The 20,264-nt window shown below is 46.2% G+C and overlaps 1 protein-coding gene across 14 annotated transcripts in view; it reads left to right on the top strand.

Annotated features, from left to right (window-relative positions):
* The window catches only part of slmapa (sarcolemma associated protein a), a 144,939-nt gene that overhangs the window by 16,641 nt on the left and 108,034 nt on the right, over window positions 1-20,264 (top strand). For all 14 annotated transcript variants that reach the window (XM_031825847.1, XM_031825846.1, XM_031825843.1 and 11 more), the window contains exon 2: window positions 17,086-17,233. In XM_031825847.1, coding sequence (XP_031681707.1) covers window positions 17,086-17,233 — 148 coding nt within the window. The remainder of the gene's footprint in view (window positions 1-17,085; window positions 17,234-20,264) is intronic.

The raw sequence follows: 20,264 nt of genomic DNA, 5'->3' as shown, positions 1-20,264 counted from the left end.
AGTCAGCGAATTAGTCCTACTCCATAGCTCTACGTTTTTGTGTGTGTGGGGTTGTGTATATGGTTGTAGTTGTAGAGAAGTCAGCCAATTAGTCCTACTCCATTGCTCTACGTTTTTGTGTGTGTGGGGTTGTGTATATGGTTGTAGTTGTAGAGAAGTCAGCCAATTAGTCCTACTCTATAGCTCTACGTTTTAGTGTCTGTGGGGTTGTGTATATGGTTGTAGAGAAGTCAGCCAATTAGTCCTACTCTATAGCTCTACGTTTTAGTGTCTGTGGGGTTGTGTATATGGTTGTAGTTGTAGAGAAGTCAGCGAATTAGTCCTACTCCATAGCTCTACGTTTTAGTGTCTGTGGGGTTGTGTATATGGTTGTAGAGAAGTCAGCCAATTAGTCCTACTCTATAGCTCTACGTTTTAGTGTGTGTGGGGTTGTAGAGAAGTCAGCCAATTAGTCCTACTCTATAGCTCTACGTTTTAGTGTGTGTGGGGTTGTGTATATGGTTGTAGAGAAGTCAGCCAATTAGTCCTACTCCATAGCTCTACGTTTTTGTGTGTGTGGGGTTGTGTATATGGTTGTAGAGAAGTCAGCCAATTAGTCCTACTCTATAGCTCTACGTTTTTGTGTGTGTGGGGTTGTGTATATGGTTGTAGAGAAGTCAGCCAATTAGTCCTACTCTATAGCTCTACGTTTTTGTGTGTGTGGGGTTGTGTATATGGTTGTAGTTGTAGAGAAGTCAGCGAATTAGTCCTACTCCATAGCTCTACGTTTTTGTGTGTGTGGGGTTGTGTATATGGTTGTAGTTGTAGAGAAGTCAGCCAATTAGTCCTACTCTATAGCTCTACGTTTTTGTGTGTGTGGGGTTGTGTATATGGTTGTAGTTGTAGAGAAGTCAGCCAATTAGTCCTACTCCATAGCTCTACGTTTTTGTGTGTGTGGGGTTGTGTATATGGTTGTAGTTGTAGAGAAGTCAGCCAATTAGTCCTACTCCATAGCTCTACGTTTTTGTGTGTGTGGGGTTGTGTATGTAGTTGTAGAGAAGTCAGCCAATTAGTCCTACTCCATAGCTCTACGTTTTTGTGTGTGTGGGGTTGTGTATATGGTTGTAGTTGTAGAGAAGTCAGCCAATTAGTCCTACTCCATAGCTCTACGTTTTTGTGTGTGTGGGGTTGTGTATATGGTTGTAGAGAAGTCAGCCAATTAGTCCTACTTCTATAGCTCTACGTTTTTGTGTGTGTGGGGTTGTGTATATGGTTGTAGAGAAGTCAGCCAATTAGTCCTACTCTATAGCTCTACGTTTTTGTGTCTGTGGGGTTGTGTATATGGTTGTAGAGAAGTCAGCCAATTAGTCCTACTCCATAGCTCTACGTTTTTGTGTGTGTGGGGTTGTGTATATGGTTGTAGTTGTAGAGAAGTCAGCCAATTAGTCCTACTCCATAGCTCTACGTTTTTGTGTCTGTGGGGTTGTGTATATGGTTGTAGAGAAGTCAGCCAATTAGTCCTACTCCATAGCTCTACGTTTTTGTGTGTGTGGGGTTGTGTATATGGTTGTAGTTGTAGAGAAGTCAGCGAATTAGTCCTACTCCATAGCTCTACGTTTTTGTGTGTGTGGGGTTGTGTATATGGTTGTAGTTGTAGAGAAGTCAGCCAATTAGTCCTACTCCATAGCTCTACGTTTTTGTGTGTGTGGGGTTGTGTATATGGTTGTAGTTGTAGAGAAGTCAGCCAATTAGTCCTACTTCTATAGCTCTACGTTTTTGTGTGTGTGGGGTTGTGTATATGGTTGTAGTTGTAGAGAAGTCAGCCAATTAGTCCTACTCCATAGCTCTACGTTTTTGTGTGTGTGGGGTTGTGTATATGGTTGTAGTTGTAGAGAAGTCAGCCAATTAGTCCTACTCCATAGCTCTACGTTTTTGTGTGTGTATATGGTTGTAGTTGTAGAGAAGTCAGCCAATTAGTCCTACTCCATAGCTCTACGTTTTTGTGTGTGTATATGGTTGTAGTTGTAGAGAAGTCAGCCAATTAGTCCTACTCCATAGCTCTACGTTTTTGTGTGTGTGGGGTTGTGTATATGGTTGTAGTTGTAGAGAAGTCAGCGAATTAGTCCTACTCCATAGCTCTACGTTTTTGTGTGTGTGGGGTTGTGTATATGGTTGTAGTTGTAGAGAAGTCAGCCAATTAGTCCTACTCCATAGCTCTACGTTTTTGTGTGTGTGGGGTTGTGTATATGGTTGTAGTTGTAGAGAAGTCAGCCAATTAGTCCTACTCCATAGCTCTACGTTTTTGTGTGTGGGGTTGTGTATGTAGTTGTAGAGAAGTCAGCCAATTAGTCCTACTCCATAGCTCTACGTTTTTGTGTGTGTGGGGTTGTGTATATGGTTGTAGTTGTAGAGAAGTCAGCCAATTAGTCCTACTCCATAGCTCTACGTTTGTGTGTGTGTGGGGTTGTGTATATGGTTGTAGTTGTAGAGAAGTCAGCGAATTAGTCCTACTCCATAGCTCTACGTTTTTGTGTGTGTGGGGTTGTGTATATGGTTGTAGTTGTAGAGAAGTCAGCCAATTAGTCCTACTCCATAGCTCTACGTTTTTGTGTGTGTGGGGTTGTGTATATGGTTGTAGTTGTAGAGAAGTCAGCCAATTAGTCCTACTTCTATAGCTCTACGTTTTTGTGTGTGTGTGGGGTTGTGTATATGGTTGTAGTTGTAGAGAAGTCAGCGAATTAGTCCTACTCTATAGCTCTACGTTTTTGTGTGTGTGGGGTTGTGTATGTAGTTGTAGAGAAGTCAGCGAATTAGTCCTACTCCATAGCTCTACGTTTTTGTGTCTGTGGGGTTGTGTATATGGTTGTAGAGAAGTCAGCGAATTAGTCCTACTCCATAGCTCTACGTTTTTGTGTGTGTGGGGTTGTGTATATGGTTGTAGTTGTAGAGAAGTCAGCGAATTAGTCCTACTCCATAGCTCTACGTTTTTGTGTGTGTATATGGTTGTAGTTGTAGAGAAGTCAGCCAATTAGTCCTACTTCTATAGCTCTACGTTTTTGTGTGTGTGGGGTTGTGTATATGGTTGTAGTTGTAGAGAAGTCAGCGAATTAGTCCTACTCCATAGCTCTACGTTTTTGTGTGTGTGGGGTTGTGTAATATGGTTGTAGTTGTAGAGAAGTCAGCCAATTAGTCCTACTTCTATAGCTCTACGTTTTTGTGTCTGTGGGGTTGTGTATATGGTTGTAGAGAAGTCAGCGAATTAGTCCTACTCCATAGCTCTACGTTTTTGTGTGTGTGGGGTTGTGTATATGGTTGTAGTTGTAGAGAAGTCAGCGAATTAGTCCTACTCCATAGCTCTACGTTTTTGTGTGTGTATATGGTTGTAGTTGTAGAGAAGTCAGCGAATTAGTCCTACTTCTATAGCTCTACGTTTTTGTGTGTGTGGGGTTGTGTATATGGTTGTAGTTGTAGAGAAGTCAGCGAATTAGTCCTACTCCATAGCTCTACGTTTTTGTGTGTGTGGGGTTGTGTATATGGTTGTAGTTGTAGAGAAGTCAGCGAATTAGTCCTACTTCTATAGCTCTACGTTTTTGTCTGTGGGGTTGTGTATATGGTTGTAGAGAAGTCAGCCAATTAGTCCTACTCCATAGCTCTACGTTTTTGTGTGTGTGGGGTTGTGTATATGGTTGTAGAGAAGTCAGCGAATTAGTCCTACTCTATAGCTCTGTTTTTCCTCCGTTCACCGGTTGCTTTCTGTGGTCGATCGTACTGTTTCTGTGAGCTATAACATCACAATGTTTTGGTAATATTAGCTCGTCCTGAGCAAACCTGGATTCAAATACTCAGTCTTTTAAAAAATATACTTTTAGCGTTTTGTTGTAGCCTGCCTGGACTTCCAGATGGGTGTGGTTTGTGCTCTGAGGACTGTTCTATTGGATACTTGGTGCCAGACGAGCTCATTCTTGTCCAGATTAAGTATTTGAAGTGAGTAGAATTGGAGCTAGGGCTGTCCCTAGATCCAATAGTCACACCCAGAGTTAAAAATAAATAAATATCAAATGTATGCACTGAGCTTCGTCTTTAAGCATATTGTTTGATGACATAATTCAGACCCACAAATGAATGGGGGGGGGATCCAGAGTTAAAGAAACCGAAGAGGACCTGTTCTCTTAGTAGTGCTCTTCCCAGATTCTGCCGTTTATGTTCCTGAAGTTACTGGTAATAAGCTACACTAGGGGTCGGCCACTTTAAAAAAAATTTTTTTTTTTGTAGAATTCCAATAAACAATTGATCTTACTGATTGCTACCGATCTGCGTGGCAGTTATGATTTTCATATGCTTTTTTTGTTTGTGGTTTTTTTGTGAACAGCTTTGTTTACATTGTTGTTCTATGGCCAACTTGGTAAAACTAGTCTACACGAAGACAACAAATAAAAACATTGCAGGTAGAAAATATCGGGACAAAAATATAAATCCTATAATTCACATTGGCTACGCATGGAGGATTGTTCATGTTAAACAAACTTGTCTCAACTGAGCCCGGCCTTGTAACATTGAATCAACTGGGTCGGGCCTTGCAACATTGAATCAACTGGGTCGGGCCTTGCAACATTGAATCAACTGGGTCGGGCCTTGCAACATTGAATCAACTGGGTCGGGCCTTGCAACATTGAATCAACTGGGTCGGGCCTTGCAACATTGAATCAACTGGGTCGGGCCTTGCAACATTGAATCAACTGGGTCGGGCCTTGCAACATTGAATCAACTGGGTCGGGCCTTGCAACATTGAATCAACTGGGTCGGGCCTTGCAACATTGAATCAACTGGGCCGGGCCTTGCAACATTGAATCAACTGGGCCGGGCCTTGCAACATTGAATCAACTGGGCCGGGCCTTGCAACATTGAATCAACTGGGCCGGGCCTTGCAACATTGAATCAACTGGGCCGGGCCTTGCAACATTGAATCAACTGGGCCGGGCCTTGCAACATTGAATCAACTGGGTCGGGCCTTGCAACATTGAATCAACTATTCTGGGCCCTCAGTGTTTTCATATGCCAGTGAGCTCCGGACAGACACAGCTGTATTTCTGAAAGGGATAAGAAGAAATCTGGTATTTTATAACATTTCCTCTGGATCCACACAGGCTCAGCGCTTATCAAAGGGAGGAACTATTGTAATTCTCAATGGCTGTATAAATAAAGACTTAAGCTCCGCAAGCTCATTAGTAGTGTGGAGTTCAGACATTTAATAAATAGACCCATTTAATATATTTTGTTTGCAGGCCAGCTACGTAATCTGGTCCATGTCCTTACTCCACATTTTTACATAAGCACTCCAAACAAAACACATTGAATAAATTGACTTAACTTGTTGTAAATGTAATTTTAAATAAACCAAAAACCTTTTTTTCCCTCAAGTGTGGCATAGGTTGTCAGCTCTGCAAGCAACGTGTCCACTCTGTCAATGGGAACAGGATATTACTTTCATAATATACAAAAGTATGTGGACACCCCTTCAAATTAGTGGATTCGGCTTACTCAGCCACACCCGTTGCTGACAGGTGTATATAAAATTGAGCACACAGCCATACACTCTCCATAGACAAACATTGGCAGGAGAATGGCCCGTACTGAAGAGCTCCGTGACTTTTTACAACATGGCACCACCATCATAGGATGCTACCTTTCCATCAAGTCAGTTTGTCAAATTTCTGCCCTGCTAGAGCTGCCCCGGTCAACTGTAAGTGCTGTTATTATGAAGTGGAAACGTCTAGGCGCAACAGCAGCTCAGCTGTGAAGTGGTAGGGCACACAAGCTCACAGAACGAGAGTTCTGAAGAGCATAGCGTGGTAAGGTCATCTGTCCAGTTTCAACACTACTGAGTTCCAAACTGCCTCGAAGCAAAGTCAGCATCAAAACGAGTGGTGCAGCAGTCTGAGGCCCTGCTATGCAGTGCCAGAGTTCACACTGCAGACCCGAGTTCGATCCCAGGCTGTATCACAACTGGCCGTGATCGGGAGTAACATTTGGCCCAGCGTCGTCCGGGTTACAGGGTTTGGCGTGTATAGGCAGTCATTGTAAATAAGAATTTGTACTTAACTGACTTGCCTAGTCTTGCCTGGGAGCTTCAAGAAATGGGTTTCCATGGCTGAGTAGTGCCACATAAGCCTAAGATCACAATGCCAAGCATCGGCTGGAGTGGTGTAAAGCCCGTCCCTATTGGACTCTGGCGCAGTGGTTACGGGTTCACTGGATTGATGAATCACACTTCACCGTCTGGCAGTGCGGTGGATGAATCTGTTTGGCACATGCCAGGCTACCTGACCCAATGCATAATGCCAACTGTAAAGTTTGGTGGAGGAGGAATAATGGTCTGGGGCTGGTTCGGGCTAGGCCCCATTGTTCCAGTGAAGGGTAATCTTAACCCTACAGCATGCAATGACATTCTAGACGATTCTGTGCTTCCAACTTTGTGGCAACAGTTTGTGGAAGGCCCTTTCCTGTTTCAGCATGACAATCCCCCGTGCACAAAGCGACGTCCATACAGATGGGTTGTCGAGATCGTTGTGAAGAACTTGACTGGCCTGCACAGATCCCTGACCGCAACCCTATCGAACACTTTCGGGATGAATTAGAACGGCAACTGTGAGTTGGGCCCAATCGCCCAACATCAGTGCCACACCTCACTAATGCTCTTGTGGCTGAATAGAAGCAAGTACCCCGCAGCAATGTTCCAAGAAGAGTGAACGCTGTTAATAGCAGCAAAGGGGGGACAAACTCCATATTAATGTCCATGATTTTGGAATGAGATGTTCAACGACCAGGTGTCTTCATATTTAGTCATGTAGTGTATATTGAATGCATTAATAACAGAAATGATCTTAAACAGATTAGTAATGGTAAAAAAAGGTACATGTGCTAGTGATATACACTGAACAAAAATATAAAGGCAAAATGTAATTATAAAGAGTTTACCGAGTTACAGTTTGTATGAAGAAATTAGGCCCTAATCTATAGATGTCACATGGCTGAGAACTGATACCTTCAAAAAAAAAAAAAGTAGGGGCGTGTATCAGAACCAGTCGGTATCTGGTGTGACCACCATTTGCCTCATGCATCACAACACATCTCCTTCACATAGAGTTGATCAGGCTGTTGATTGTGGCCTGTGGAATGTTGTCCCACTCCTCTTCAATGGCTGTGCGAAGTTACTGGATATTGGTGGGAACTGGAACACGCTGTCGTACACATCGATCCAGAGCATCCCAAACCTGGTCAATGGGTGACATGTCTGGTGCGTATGCAGGTCATGGAAGAACTGGGACATTTTCAGCTTCCAGGAATTGTGACCAGATCCTTGCGACATGGGGCTGTGCATTATCCTGCTGAAACATGAGGTGATGGAGGCGGATGAATGGCACGACAATGGGCCTCAGGATCTCATCACGGTATCTCTGTGCATTCAATTTGCCATCGATTTCAAATGCAATTTTGTTGTCCGTAGCTTATGCCTGCTCATACCATAACCCCACCACCATTGAGCACAATGTTGACATCGGCAAACTGTTCGTCCACACAACGCCATACACGCTGTCTATCTGCCCGGGAACAGTTCAAACTGGGAATCATCTGTGAAGAGCACACTTTTCCAGCGTGCCCGTGTCCATCGACGGTGAGCATTTGCCCACTGAAGTCGGTTACAACACCTAGCTGCAGTTGGGTCAAGAACCTGGTGAGGATGAGCAGGCAGATGATCCAGCAAGTGAAGGAGCCGGATGTTGAGGTCCCGGGTTGGCGTGGTTACACGTAGTCTGCAGTTGAGACTTCTGGTGTTGTGAAAACTGCACATTTGAGTTGCCTTTTTTTATTGTCCCCAGCACAAGGTGCACCTGTGTAATGGCCATGCTGTATAATCAGCTTCTTGATATGCCACACCTGTCAGGTGGATGGATTGTCTTGGCAAAACAGAAATGCTCCCTAACAGGGATGTAAACAAATTAGTACACAACAACATTTGAGGAATAAGGTTTTGGTGCGTATGGGAAAAATTCCTGAGATTATTTTATTTCAGTTCATGAAACATCGGACCAACACTTTACATGTTTTATTTTTGTTCAGTGTTGATATAGATCTGCTGAGAGAGCGCTATATACACACACACACACACACACACACACACACACACACACACACACACAGCCTAGCTTACAGATAGCTGATGGAGCAGAGACCAACAGTGGTAGGGAAAAGAGATTTTGTAAGTTATCTACCTGTAAATGTCAATGCAAGACAGTAAACCAGGTATTTTAAGTTTAAGTCTTTTTAATAGTTGCAATGCATAATTCGCTTGTCATAGAATTAGCCTACGTTGACGATCAGACTTTTCCTCTAGGCTTTTTTTGTGTCCTTAAAGTCATGAAGTTATGGTAGCAGATTTTGAAATTCTACTGCCTTCGTTAAAGTATTCACACCCCTTGTCTTCAACATTTTGTTACAAAGTGGGATTAAATGGTCGTTTTTTTTGTCAACGATCTATAAAAAAAAAATCACGGTTGTGAAGAAAAATATAACAATCTAAAAATCAAGATTGTTATAAGTATTCATCCTTCGAAGTCAATACATGTTGAAATCAGCTTTGGCAGCGATGACAGCAGTGAGTCTTTCTGGGTAAATATCTCTAAGAGCTTTCCACATCTATTCTTTTCTTAGTTCTTCAAACTTGGTAGTTCTTAATTGGTTATTGGTCATTGCTAGACAACCACTTTCACATCTTGCCATGGCAACGTGTCAAACTGTAACTCGTGAACATTCTCTGTCTTCTTGGTAAACGACTCCAGTGTACATGTGACCTTGTGTAGTAAGTTATTGTCCTGTTGAAAGGTAAATTCATCTCCTAGTGTCTGGTGGGTAACAGGCAACCAGGTTTTCCTCTAGGATTTTACCTATATCGTTTTATTTTTTTTACTGACATACATAAGATTTGGCGGGAGAGACGTCATTCTGAAGAGACATGCCTTGTGCATCAACCACTCTCTCCTTAACTCAACATTTTTAAATGTATACACCATATTCCCTATTTAGTGCACTGCTTTTGACCAAGGCCAATAGGCTAGTAGTGCTAATTTTATAGGATATCATTTGGGATGTACATTGTCTGGTCTCTCACTACCACATAGTGAAGTGGTTACAATGTCTGTTCTCATCGACTTCACCAGAGTCAGATGAACTCAAGGATACCATTTTTTTTATGCCTCCTATATCCGGTATGAAGGAAGGTCAGAGGTTGTTTCCATTTTTGTGCTAACTAGTGATGGCATGCTATTAGGTACCATAGACTTCCAGGCATTGCGTTAACTATTTAGCTACTTCCTTCAAACTACACAGACCTATATAAATGGTATCCACAAGTTCATCTGACTCTGGGGAAGAAGATAATTGGCTTAATTGACAAAATCCCAAAGTATCCCTTTAATAGTTTATTGGGCTGATGGGATGGGATCTGGCATGTTGTCATTAGAGGTCTACCGATTTTTATTTTAACCCCAAAAAAAGCCCAATTTATTATGATTTTTGTTTAATGTTTTATCATTTTTATTTATTTAATGCATTTTTTTATTTTTTATATATATTTGTAATGCCAATTACAACAATACTGAATGAACAAAACACTAATATATATATATATATATTTTTTTTTTACTTAATATAATACAAAATCAATTTAGCTTAAAAAAAATTATGAAACATGTTCAATTTGGTTTAAATAATGCAAAAACACTTTTGGAGGAGAAAGTTAATAGTGCATTATGTGCCATGTAAAAAAGCTAATGTTTAAATTCCTTGCTCAGAACGTGAGAACAAATGCAACCACCAGCATTAATATAACACCTTTTAACAGGAGTCTTCAATATTCCCAGGTAAGAAGTTTTAGGCTGTAGTTATTATAGGACTATTTCTCTCTATACCATTTGTATTTCAAATACCTTTGACTATTGGATGTTCACTATAGTATAGCCAGTCTAATCTCTGGAGATGATTGGCTTGAAGTCATAAACAGCGCTGTGCCTCAAACATGGCTGAGAGCTGCTGGCAAATGCAGGAAAGTGCTGTTTGATTGAATGCTTACGAGCCTGCTGCTGCTTATCACCGCTCAGACGGCTCTATCAAATCAGACTTCATTATAAAAAATAAACACACATACGAGCGAGCCGCTGGTCGTTAATAAGGTCAAAACCGGAAACTATCATATCGAAAACAATACGTTTATTCTTTCAGTGAAATATACTTGTGTATTGATTTTAAGAAAGTTATTGATGTTTCTGGTTAGGTACATTTGTGCAACGACTGCTTTTTTTCCGCGAATGCGCTTTTGTTAATTCAAAAATGCAGATTTACCGATTTCTTAAACTTTGAATGGGTTGACCTCTAGTCGTCAATTGATAGAGACAGATATAAACTCCGTAGAAACACTTGTTAGTGCACCTTATCCCCGTCCTCAGTAACACTTGTTAGGGCACCTTATCCCCGTCCTCAGTAACACTTGTTAGGGCACCTTATCCCCGTCCTCAGTAACACTTGTTAGGGCACCTTATCCCCGTCCTCAGTAACACTTGTTAGTGCACCTTATCCCCGTCTTCAGTAACACTTGTTAGGGCACCTTATCCCCGTCCTCAGTAACACTTGTTAGTGCACCTTATCCCCGTCCTCAGTAACACTTGTTAGGGCACCTTATCCCCGTCCTCAGTAACACTTGTTAGGGCACCTTATCCCCTTCCTCAGTAACACTTGTTAGGGCACCTTATCCCCTTCCTCAGTAACACTTGTTAGTGCACCTTATCCCCGTCCTCAGTAACACTTGTTAGGGCACCTTATCCCCTTCCTCAGTAACACTTGTTAGGGCACCTTATCCCCGTCCTCAGTAACACTTGTTAGGGCACCTTATCCCCGTCCTCAGTAACATTTGTTAGGGCACCTTATCCCCGTCCTCAGTAACACTTGTTAGGGCACCTTATCCCCGTCCTCAGTAACACTTGTTAGGGCACCTTATCCCCGTCCTCAGTAACACTTGTTAGGGCACCTTATCCCCGTCCTCAGTAACACTTGTTAGGGCACCTTATCCCCGTCCTCAGTAACACTTGTTAGGGCACCTTATCCCCGTCCTCAGTAACACTTGTTAGGGCACCTTATCCCCTTCCTCAGTAACACTTGTTAGGGCACCTTATCCCCTTCCTCAGTAACACTTGTTAGGGCACCTTATCCCCTTCCTCAGTAACACTTGTTAGGGCACCTTATCCCCGTCCTCAGTAACACTTGTTAGGGCACCTTATCCCCGTCCTCAGTAACACTTGTTAGGGCACCTTATCCCCGTCCTCAGTAACACTTGTTAGGGCACCTTATCCCCGTCCTCAGTAACACTTGTTAGTGCACCTTATCCCCTTCCTCAGTAACACTTGTTAGGGCACCTTATCCCCTTCCTCAGTAACACTTGTTAGGGCACCTTATCCCCTTCCTCAGTAACACTTGTTAGGGCACCTTATCCCCGTCCTCAGTAACACTTGTTAGGGCACCTTATCCCCGTCCTCAGTAACACTTGTTAGGGCACCTTATCCCCGTCCTCAGTAACACTTGTTAGGGCACCTTATCCCCGTCCTCAGTAACACTTGTTAGGGCACCTTATCCCCGTCCTCAGTAACACTTGTTAGTGCACCTTATCCCCTTCCTCAGTAACACTTGTTAGGGCACCTTATCCCCTTCCTCAGTAACACTTGTTAGGGCACCTTATCCCCTTCCTCAGTAACACTTGTTAGGGCACCTTATCCCCGTCCTCAGTAACACTTGTTAGGGCACCTTATCCCCGTCCTCAGTAACACTTGTTAGGGCACCTTATCCCCGTCCTCAGTAACACTTGTTAGGGCACCTTATCCCCGTCCTCAGTAACACTTGTTAGGGCACCTTATCCCCGTCCTCAGTAACACTTGTTAGGGCACCTTATCCCCGTCCTCAGTAACACTTGTTAGGGCACCTTATCCCCGTCCTCAGTAACACTTGTTAGGGCACCTTATCCTCAACTCTTCCAGTGTGTGTCAGTGGGGAAAGGAACGTGTCTGTCATTGTGTTAATTTGGAGCGAGTTATTAGAGCACCTTATTCTCTTCCTTAGGAACAGTTACCTGGGTGTCTCAGTGGGGAGTTGGAGGTGCGGCAACATGATCAGCAAAGTGCAGTCAGTGTTAATGACTGCATGTGGAGTTTGCTGCCCTTTGGAATGCTAATAGCTTTTTTTAGGTACTTCCTAATGCAACCATACGGCTCGGCTTTACCTCAAAACGCACCACCCGGCTCGGCTTTACCTCAAAACGCACCACCCGGCTCGGCTTTACCTCAAAACGCACCACCCGGCTCGGCTTTACCTCAAAACGCACCACCCGGCTCGGCTTTACCTCAAAACGCACCACCCTGCTCGGCTTTACCTCAAAACGCACCACCCGGCACGCTTTACCTCAAAACGCACCACCCGGCACGCTTTACCTCAAAACGCACCACCCGGCACGCTTTACCTCAAAACGCACCACCCGGCACGCTTTACCTCAAAACGCACCAGAACAGTGCACGCGGCCTGGCTTTACCTGGGAACACACCAGAACACGGCGCTCCTGTGTTGAATGCAGGTGCTTCTCTCCACCACACAACCACTACATGTCCAGGACAGCTGGCAACCTGGAGGGACCCGCTTGTTCTGGCAACCTGGAGGGACCCGCTTGTTCTGGCAACCTGGAGGGACCCGCTTGTTCTGGCAACCTGGAGGGACCCGCTTGTTCTGGCAACCTGGAGGGACCCGCTTGTTCTGGCAACCTGGAGGGACCCGCTTGTTCTGGCAACCTGGAGGGACCCGCTTGTTCTGGCAACCTGGAGGGACCCGCTTGTTCTGGCAACCTGGAGGGACCCGCTTGTTCTGGCAACCTGGAGGGACCCGCTTGTGCTGGCAACCTGGAGGGACCCGCTTGTTCTGGCAACCTGGAGGGACCCGCTTGTTCTGGCAACCTGGAGGGACCCGCTTGTTCTGGCAACCTGGAGGGACCCGCTTGTTCTGGCAACCTGGAGGGACCCGCTTGTTCTGGCAACCTGGAGGGACCCGCTTGTTCTGGCAACCTGGAGGGACCCGCTTGTTCTGGCAACCTGGAGGGACCCGCTTGTTCTGGCAACCTGGAGGGACCCGCTTGTTCTGGCAACCTGGAGGGACCCGCTTGTTCTGGCAACCTGGAGGGACCCGCTTGTTCTGGCAACCTGGAGGGACCCGCTTGTTCTGGCAACCTGGAGGGACCCGCTTGTTCTGGCAACCTGGAGGGACCCGCTTGTTCTGGCAACCTGGAGGGACCCGCTTGTTCTGGCAACCTGGAGGGACCCGCTTGTTCTGGCAACCTGGAGGGACCCGCTTGTTCTGGCAACCTGGAGGGACCCGCTTGTTCTGGCAACCTGGAGGGACCCGCTTGTTCTGGCAACCTGGAGGGACCCGCTTGTTCTGGCAACCTGGAGGGACCCGCTTGTTCTGGCAACCTGGAGGGACCCGCTTGTTCTGGCAACCTGGAGGGACCCGCTTGTTCTGGCAACCTGGAGGGACCCGCTTGTTCTGGCAACCTGGAGGGACCCGCTTGTTCTGGCAACCTGGAGGGACCCGCTTGTTCTGGCAACCTGGAGGGACCCGCTTGTTCTGGCAACCTGGAGGGACCCGCTTGTTCTGGCAACCTGGAGGGACCCGCTTGTTCTGGCAACCTGGAGGGACCCGCTTGTTCTGGCAACCTGGAGGGACCCGCTCGTTCTGGCAACCCTGTTGGTTTTGTCTACTTCTGTTCTCCTGGAAGCTGTGACCAACCCGTTGGTTAGGATAGGGTGTGATGTTTCACCAAACCCACAGTTCGGTATGTTAGGGTTCGGTTTTGATACAGCAGGAAAATGAAATGATAACAGTTAAATTATTTTCTAAAATAACAAATTATTGGAATTCCTGATTCCATATGATCATGAGGTATGTGTGTGTGGGGCCTGATGAGAGCTCCATCAGGAATAACAACACTTTGTATTTACTGAAATGAAAACACCACTATTACTCATCAACAACACTAAAATAAATAGTGAAATCGATATGTAAATAGTATAGGCCTATGTTTTCCACTGTAGAGAGAAGTGTGACACTCCTAAAGGCGGTGTGTCCGTGGCAACGGTATTTGTTATTTCCCACACCAGGGTAATGCGATGGCTAGTCACTGTTAAGTAGCCCTGGAGGCCCATTCATCTGTAGTAAGAGTAACGCAGGGTGTATTGGCTAATTCATAGACTGCTTTGGCTTTTAGCTCGTTTACATAGAGCGGGTGCTACCTGTTTTGCTGAAATGGGTGCAGAAGGGCGAAGTTTGTAAAGTGGCTTGAGCACTTTCACAAGGTGCTGAACATACACCCGATTCTTCTAAACCACCCCAGAATGGATGCATAGCTGTGGCTAAAAACACATTGCTCTTGTAGAACCAGCTGCCATGGCTTCTTGAATGCAGAGGGGAGACTTTTTTTTTTTTTCTTTCTTGATCCGGTGGTGGAGATACTGGGATGATGTCGTAAATATGTCAACATATTTGAGGTGTTGGCAGCTGCTTAATCTATTCTCGTTGTGCGTTGGGACATACTGTTAACGTTTTACATATTAATATATATTACCAGTCAGGTTTGGACACGTACCCATTCAAGGGTTTTTCTTTATTTTGACTATTTTCTACATAGTAGAATAATAGTGAAGACATCAAAACTATGAAATGATACTTATGGAATCATGTAGTAACCAAAAAATAAGTGTTAAACAAATCAAAATATATTTGAGATTCTACAAAGACACCCTCTGCCTTGACAGCTTTGCACACTATTTTATTTAACCTTTTATTTAACTAGGCAAGTCAGTTAAGAACAAATTCTTATTTTCAATGACGGCCTACCGGGGAACAGTGGGTTAACTGCCTTGTTCAGGGGCAGAACGACAGATTTTAACCTTGTCAGCTCGGGGATTCGATCTTGCAACATTTCGGTTACTAGTCCAACGCTCTAACCACTAGGCTTCCTGCCTCCCCTTTGCACACTCTTGGCATTCTCTCAACCAGCTTCATGAGGTTGTCACCTGGAAGGCTGCATTCTGCAACTGGAAGGCTGCATTCTGCAACTGGAAGGCTGCATTCTGCAACTGGAAGGCTGCATTCTGCAACTGGAAGGCTGCATTCTGCAACTGGAAGGCTGCATTCTGCAACTGGAAGGCTGCATTCTGCAACTGGAAGGCTGCATTCTGCAACTGGAAGGCTGCATTCTGCAACTGGAAGGCTGCATTCTGCAACTGGAAGGCTGCGTTCTGCGACTGGAAGGCTGCGTTCTGCGACTGGAAGGCTGCGTTCTGCGACTGGAAGGCTGCGTTCTGCGACTGGAAGGCTGCGTTCTGCGACTGGAAGGCTGCGTTCTGCGACTGGAAGGCTGCGTTCTGCGACTGGAAGGCTGCGTTCTGCGACTGGAAGGCTGCGTTCTGCGACTGGAAGGCTGCGTTCTGCGACTGGAAGGCTGCGTTCTGCGACTGGAAGGCTGCGTTCTGCGACTGGAAGGCTGCGTTCTGCGACTGGAAGGCTGCGTTCTGCGACTGGAAGGCTGCGTTCTGCGACTGGAAGGCTGCGTTCTGCGACTGGAAGGCTGCGTTCTGCGACTGGAAGGCTGCGTTCTGCGACTGGAAGGCTGCGTTCTGCGACTGGAAGGCTGCGTTCTGCGACTGGAAGGCTGCGTTCTGCGACTGGAAGGCTGCGTTCTGCGACTGGAAGGCTGCGTTCTGCGACTGGAAGGCTGCATTGTTGTGTCGAGGTAGGGGTGGTGTACAGAAGATAATACGGACTTGGTCTTTTACCAAATAAGACTATGGCTAAAACTAGCAAAGACAAACGACAGTCCATTATCCTAAGGCATGAAGGTCAGTCAATACAGAACATTTGAAGGACTTGAATGTTTCTTCAAGTGCAGTCGCAAAAACTAAGTGCTATGATGAAACTGTCTCTCATGAGGACCGCTTCAGGAAGGAAGACCCAGAGTTCCCTCTGCTGCAGAGGATACGTTCATTAGAGTTAACTGCACCTCAGATTGCAGCCCAAATAAATGCTTCAGAGGTCAAGTAACGGACACATCTCAACATCAACTGTTCAGAGGAGACCGCATGAATCATGTCTTAATGGTTGAATTGCTGCAAAGAAACCACTACTAAAGGACACCAATAAGAAGAGACTTGCTTGGGCCAAGAAACAAGCAATGGACATTAGACTGGTGGAAATCTGTCCTTTTGGTCTGTCCAAATTTTATATTTTTGCTTCCAACTGTGTGGTTCCACAGGTGGTGTTATTGTGTGGAGGTGCTTTGCTGGTGACACTGTCTATGATTTTTATTTAAAATTCAAGGCACACTTATCCAGCATGGCTTCCACAGCATTCTGCAGCGATACGCCATCCCATCTCCAGGCTGTGTCAGGGCTATTTGACCAAGAAGGAGAGTGATGGAGTGCTGCATCAGATGACCTGGCCTTCACAATCACCCGACCTCAACCCAATTGAGATGGTTTGGGATGAGTTGAACCTCTGACTGAAGGAAAGTAGCCAACAAGTGCTCGGCATATGTGCGAACTCCTTCAAGACTGTTGGAAAAGCATTCCAGGTGAAGCTGGTTGAGAAAATGCCCAGAGTGCAAAGCTGTCATAAAGGAAAGGCTGGCTACCTGGAAGAATGTAAAATATATTGATCTCTTTTTTTAATTTTAATTTTTTTTACTACATGATTCCCTAAGTGTTATTTCATAGTTTTTATGTCTTCACTATTTATTCTACAATGTAGAAACTAGTCTAAATAAAGAAAAACCCTTGAATGAGTAGGTGTCAACTTTTGACTGGTACTGTATATATTTTCAGTATTCATTCGGATTCCTTGTACTGAATGGTTTGGTTGAAATACGTGCTTCGTTCCACCTATATACTGTACATATCCTGTTGTATATTCCCGTGGTTACTATAGTATTTCCGATTATAATTCTGTTATTTCTTGTGTTTCCTACAGTTCTACCTCCAGGACACTAAAAGCAGTAACGGAACGTTCATCAACAGCCAGCGTCTGAGCCGGGGGTCTGAGGAAAGCCCCCCCTGCGAGGTCCTCTCTGGCGACACCATCCAGTTTGGGGTTGACGTCACAGAGAACACGCGCAAAGGTACACACACATCAAGTGTATGGATGGTACACATCAGAGTTGTAGAGGGGAAACCGATGCGTTCCTGAGAGTCTTCTCTTTCAGTGATGGTCAGGCCAGCTGGGTAGTGGCAGGTTGTTATAGACAGTGATGGTCAGGCCAGCTGGCTAGTGGCAGGTTGTTATAGACAGTGATGGTCTGGCTAGTGGCAGGTTGTTATAGACTGTGTTGGTCAGGCCAGCTGGCTAGTGGCAGGTTGTTATAGACTGTGTTGGTCAGGCCAGCTGGCTAGTGGCAGGTTGATATAGACTGTGTTGGTCAGGCCAGCTGGCTAGTGGCAGGTTGATATAGACTGTGTTGGTCAGGCCAGCTGGCTAGTGGCAGGTTGATATAGACGGTGTTGGTCAGGCCAGCTGGGTAGTGGCAGGTTGTTATAGACGGTGTTGGTCAGGCCAGCTGGGTAGTGGCAGGTTGATATAGACTGTGTTGGTCAGGCCAGCTGGCTAGTGGCAGGTTGTTATAGACGGTGTTGGTCAGGCCAGCTGGGTAGTGGCAGGTTGTTATAGACTGTGTTGTTCAGGCCAGCTGGGTAGTGGCAGGTTGTTATAGACTGTGTTGGTCAGGCCAGCTGGGTAGTGGCAGGTTGTTATAGACTGTGTTGGTCAGGCCAGCTGGGTAGTGGCAGGTTGTTATAGACTGTGTTGTTCAGGCCAGCTGGGTAGTGGCAGGTTGTTATAGACTGTGTTGGTCAGGCCAGCTGGGTAGTGGCAGGTTGTTATAGACTGTGTTGTTCAGGCCAGCTGGGTAGTGGCAGGTTGTTATAGACAGTGTTGTTCAGGCCAGCTGGGTAGTGGCAGGTTGTTATAGACGGTGTTGGTCATAGTGAATATTATCTTAAACGGTTCAAGTTAGAGAGACACATTATTGGGAATAATGTCTATCATGTCTACCAGAGATTACTCTGGTGTCTAGTCTTAAATCCCTCAGTTGTGTTAAATGGGGGCCTTCTGGGAAATACGTCCACCGTTATGGTACATGTAGCGGCCAACACTGCCTGTATTAGACTGGACCTGCTGTGTGTGTTGGCCTGCTTGTATTAGACTGGACCTGCTGTGTGTGTTGGCCTGCTTGTATTAGACTGGACCTGCTGTGTGTGTTGGCCTGCTTGTATTAGACTGGACCTGATGTGTGTGTTGGCCTGCTTGTATTAGACTGGGCCTGCTGTGTGTGTGGGCCTGCTTGTATTAGACTGGGCCTGCTGTGTGTGTGGGCCTGCTTGTATTAGACTGGGCCTGCTGTGTGTGTGGGCCTGCTTGTATTAGACTGGGCCTGCTGTGTGTGTGGGCCTGCTTGTATTAGACTGGGCCTGCTGTGTGTGTGGGCCTGCTTGTATTAGACTGGGCCTGCTGTGTGTGTGGGCCTGCTTGTATTAGACTGGGCCTGCTGTGTGTGTGGGCCTGCTTGTATTAGACTGGGCCTGCTGTGTGTGTGGGCCTGCTTGTATTAGACTGGGCCTGCTGTGTGTGTTGGCCTGCTTGTATTAGACTGGGCCTGCTGTGTGTGTTGGCCTGCTTGTATTAGACTGGGCCTGCTGTGTGTGTTGGCCTGCTTGTATTAGACTGGGCCTGCTGTGTGTGTTGGCCTGCTTGTATTGGACTGGATCTGCTGTATTAGACTGGACCTGCTGTGTGTGTTGGCCTGCTTGTATTAGACTGGGCCTGCTGTGTGTGTTGGCCTGCTTGTATTAGACTGGGCCTGCTGTGTGTGTTGGCCTGCTTGTATTAGACTGGGCCTGCTGTGTGTGTTGGCCTGCTTGTATTAGACTGGGCCTGCTGTGTGTGTTGGCCTGCTTGTATTGGACTGGATCTGCTGTATTAGACTGGACCTGCTGTGTGTGTTGGCCTGCTTGTATTAGACTGGGCCTGCTGTGTGTGTTGGCCTGCTTGTATTAGACTGGGCCTGCTGTGTGTGTTGGCCTGCTTGTATTAGACTGGGCCTGCTGTGTGTGTTGGCCTGCTTGTATTAGACTGGACCTGCTGTGTGTTGGCCTGCTTGTATTAGACTGGGCCTGCTGTGTGTGTTGGCCTGCTTGTATTAGACTGGGCCTGCTGTGTGTGTGGGCCTGCTTGTATTAGACTGGGCCTGCTGTGTGTGTTGGCCTGACTGTATTAGACTGGACCTGCTGTGTGTGTTGGCCTGCTTGTATTAGACTGGACCTGCTGTGTGTGTTGGCCTGCCTGTATTAGACTGGACCTGCTGTGTGTGTTGGCCTGCCTGTATTAGACTGGGCCTGCTGTGTGTGTTGGCCTGCCTGTATTAGACTGGACCTGCTGTGTGTGTTGGCCTGCTTGTATTAGACTGGGCCTGCTGTGTGTGTTGGCCTGCTTGTATTAGACTGGGCCTGCTGTGTGTGTTGGCCTGCTTGTATTAGACTGGGCCTGCTGTGTGTGTGGGCCTGCTTGTATTAGACTGGGCCTGCTGTGTGTGTTGGCCTGCTTGTATTAGACTGGGCCTGCTGTGTGTGTTGGCCTGCCTGTATTAGACTGGGCCTGCTGTGTGTGTTGGCCTGCCTGTATTAGACTGGGCCTGCTGTGTGTGTTGGCCTGCCTGTATTAGACTGGACCTGCTGTGTGTGTTGGCCTGCCTGTATTAGACTGGACCTGCTGTGTGTGTTGGCCTGCTTGTATTAGACTGGACCTGCTGTGTGTGTTGGCCTGCTTGTATTAGACTGGGCCTGCTGTGTGTGTGGGCCTGCTTGTATTAGACTGGACCTGCTGTGTGTGTGTGGGCCTGCTTGTATTAGACTGGACCTGCTGTGTGTGTTGGCCTGCTTGTATTAGACTGGGCCTGCTGTGTGTGTGGGCCTGCTTGTATTAGACTGGACCTGCTGTGTGTGTGTGGGCCTGCTTGTATTAGACTGGGCCTGCTGTGTGTGTTGGCCTGACTGTATTAGACTGGACCTGCTGTGTGTGTTGGCCTGCTTGTATTAGACTGGGCCTGCTGTGTGTGTTGGCCTGCCTGTATTAGACTGGACCTGCTGTGTGTGTGTTGG

This window comes from Oncorhynchus kisutch, linkage group LG5, assembly GCF_002021735.2.
Source record: "Oncorhynchus kisutch isolate 150728-3 linkage group LG5, Okis_V2, whole genome shotgun sequence".
Taxonomy (NCBI): domain Eukaryota; kingdom Metazoa; phylum Chordata; class Actinopteri; order Salmoniformes; family Salmonidae; genus Oncorhynchus; species Oncorhynchus kisutch.
This window is presented reverse-complemented; position numbering and strand designations above follow the sequence as displayed.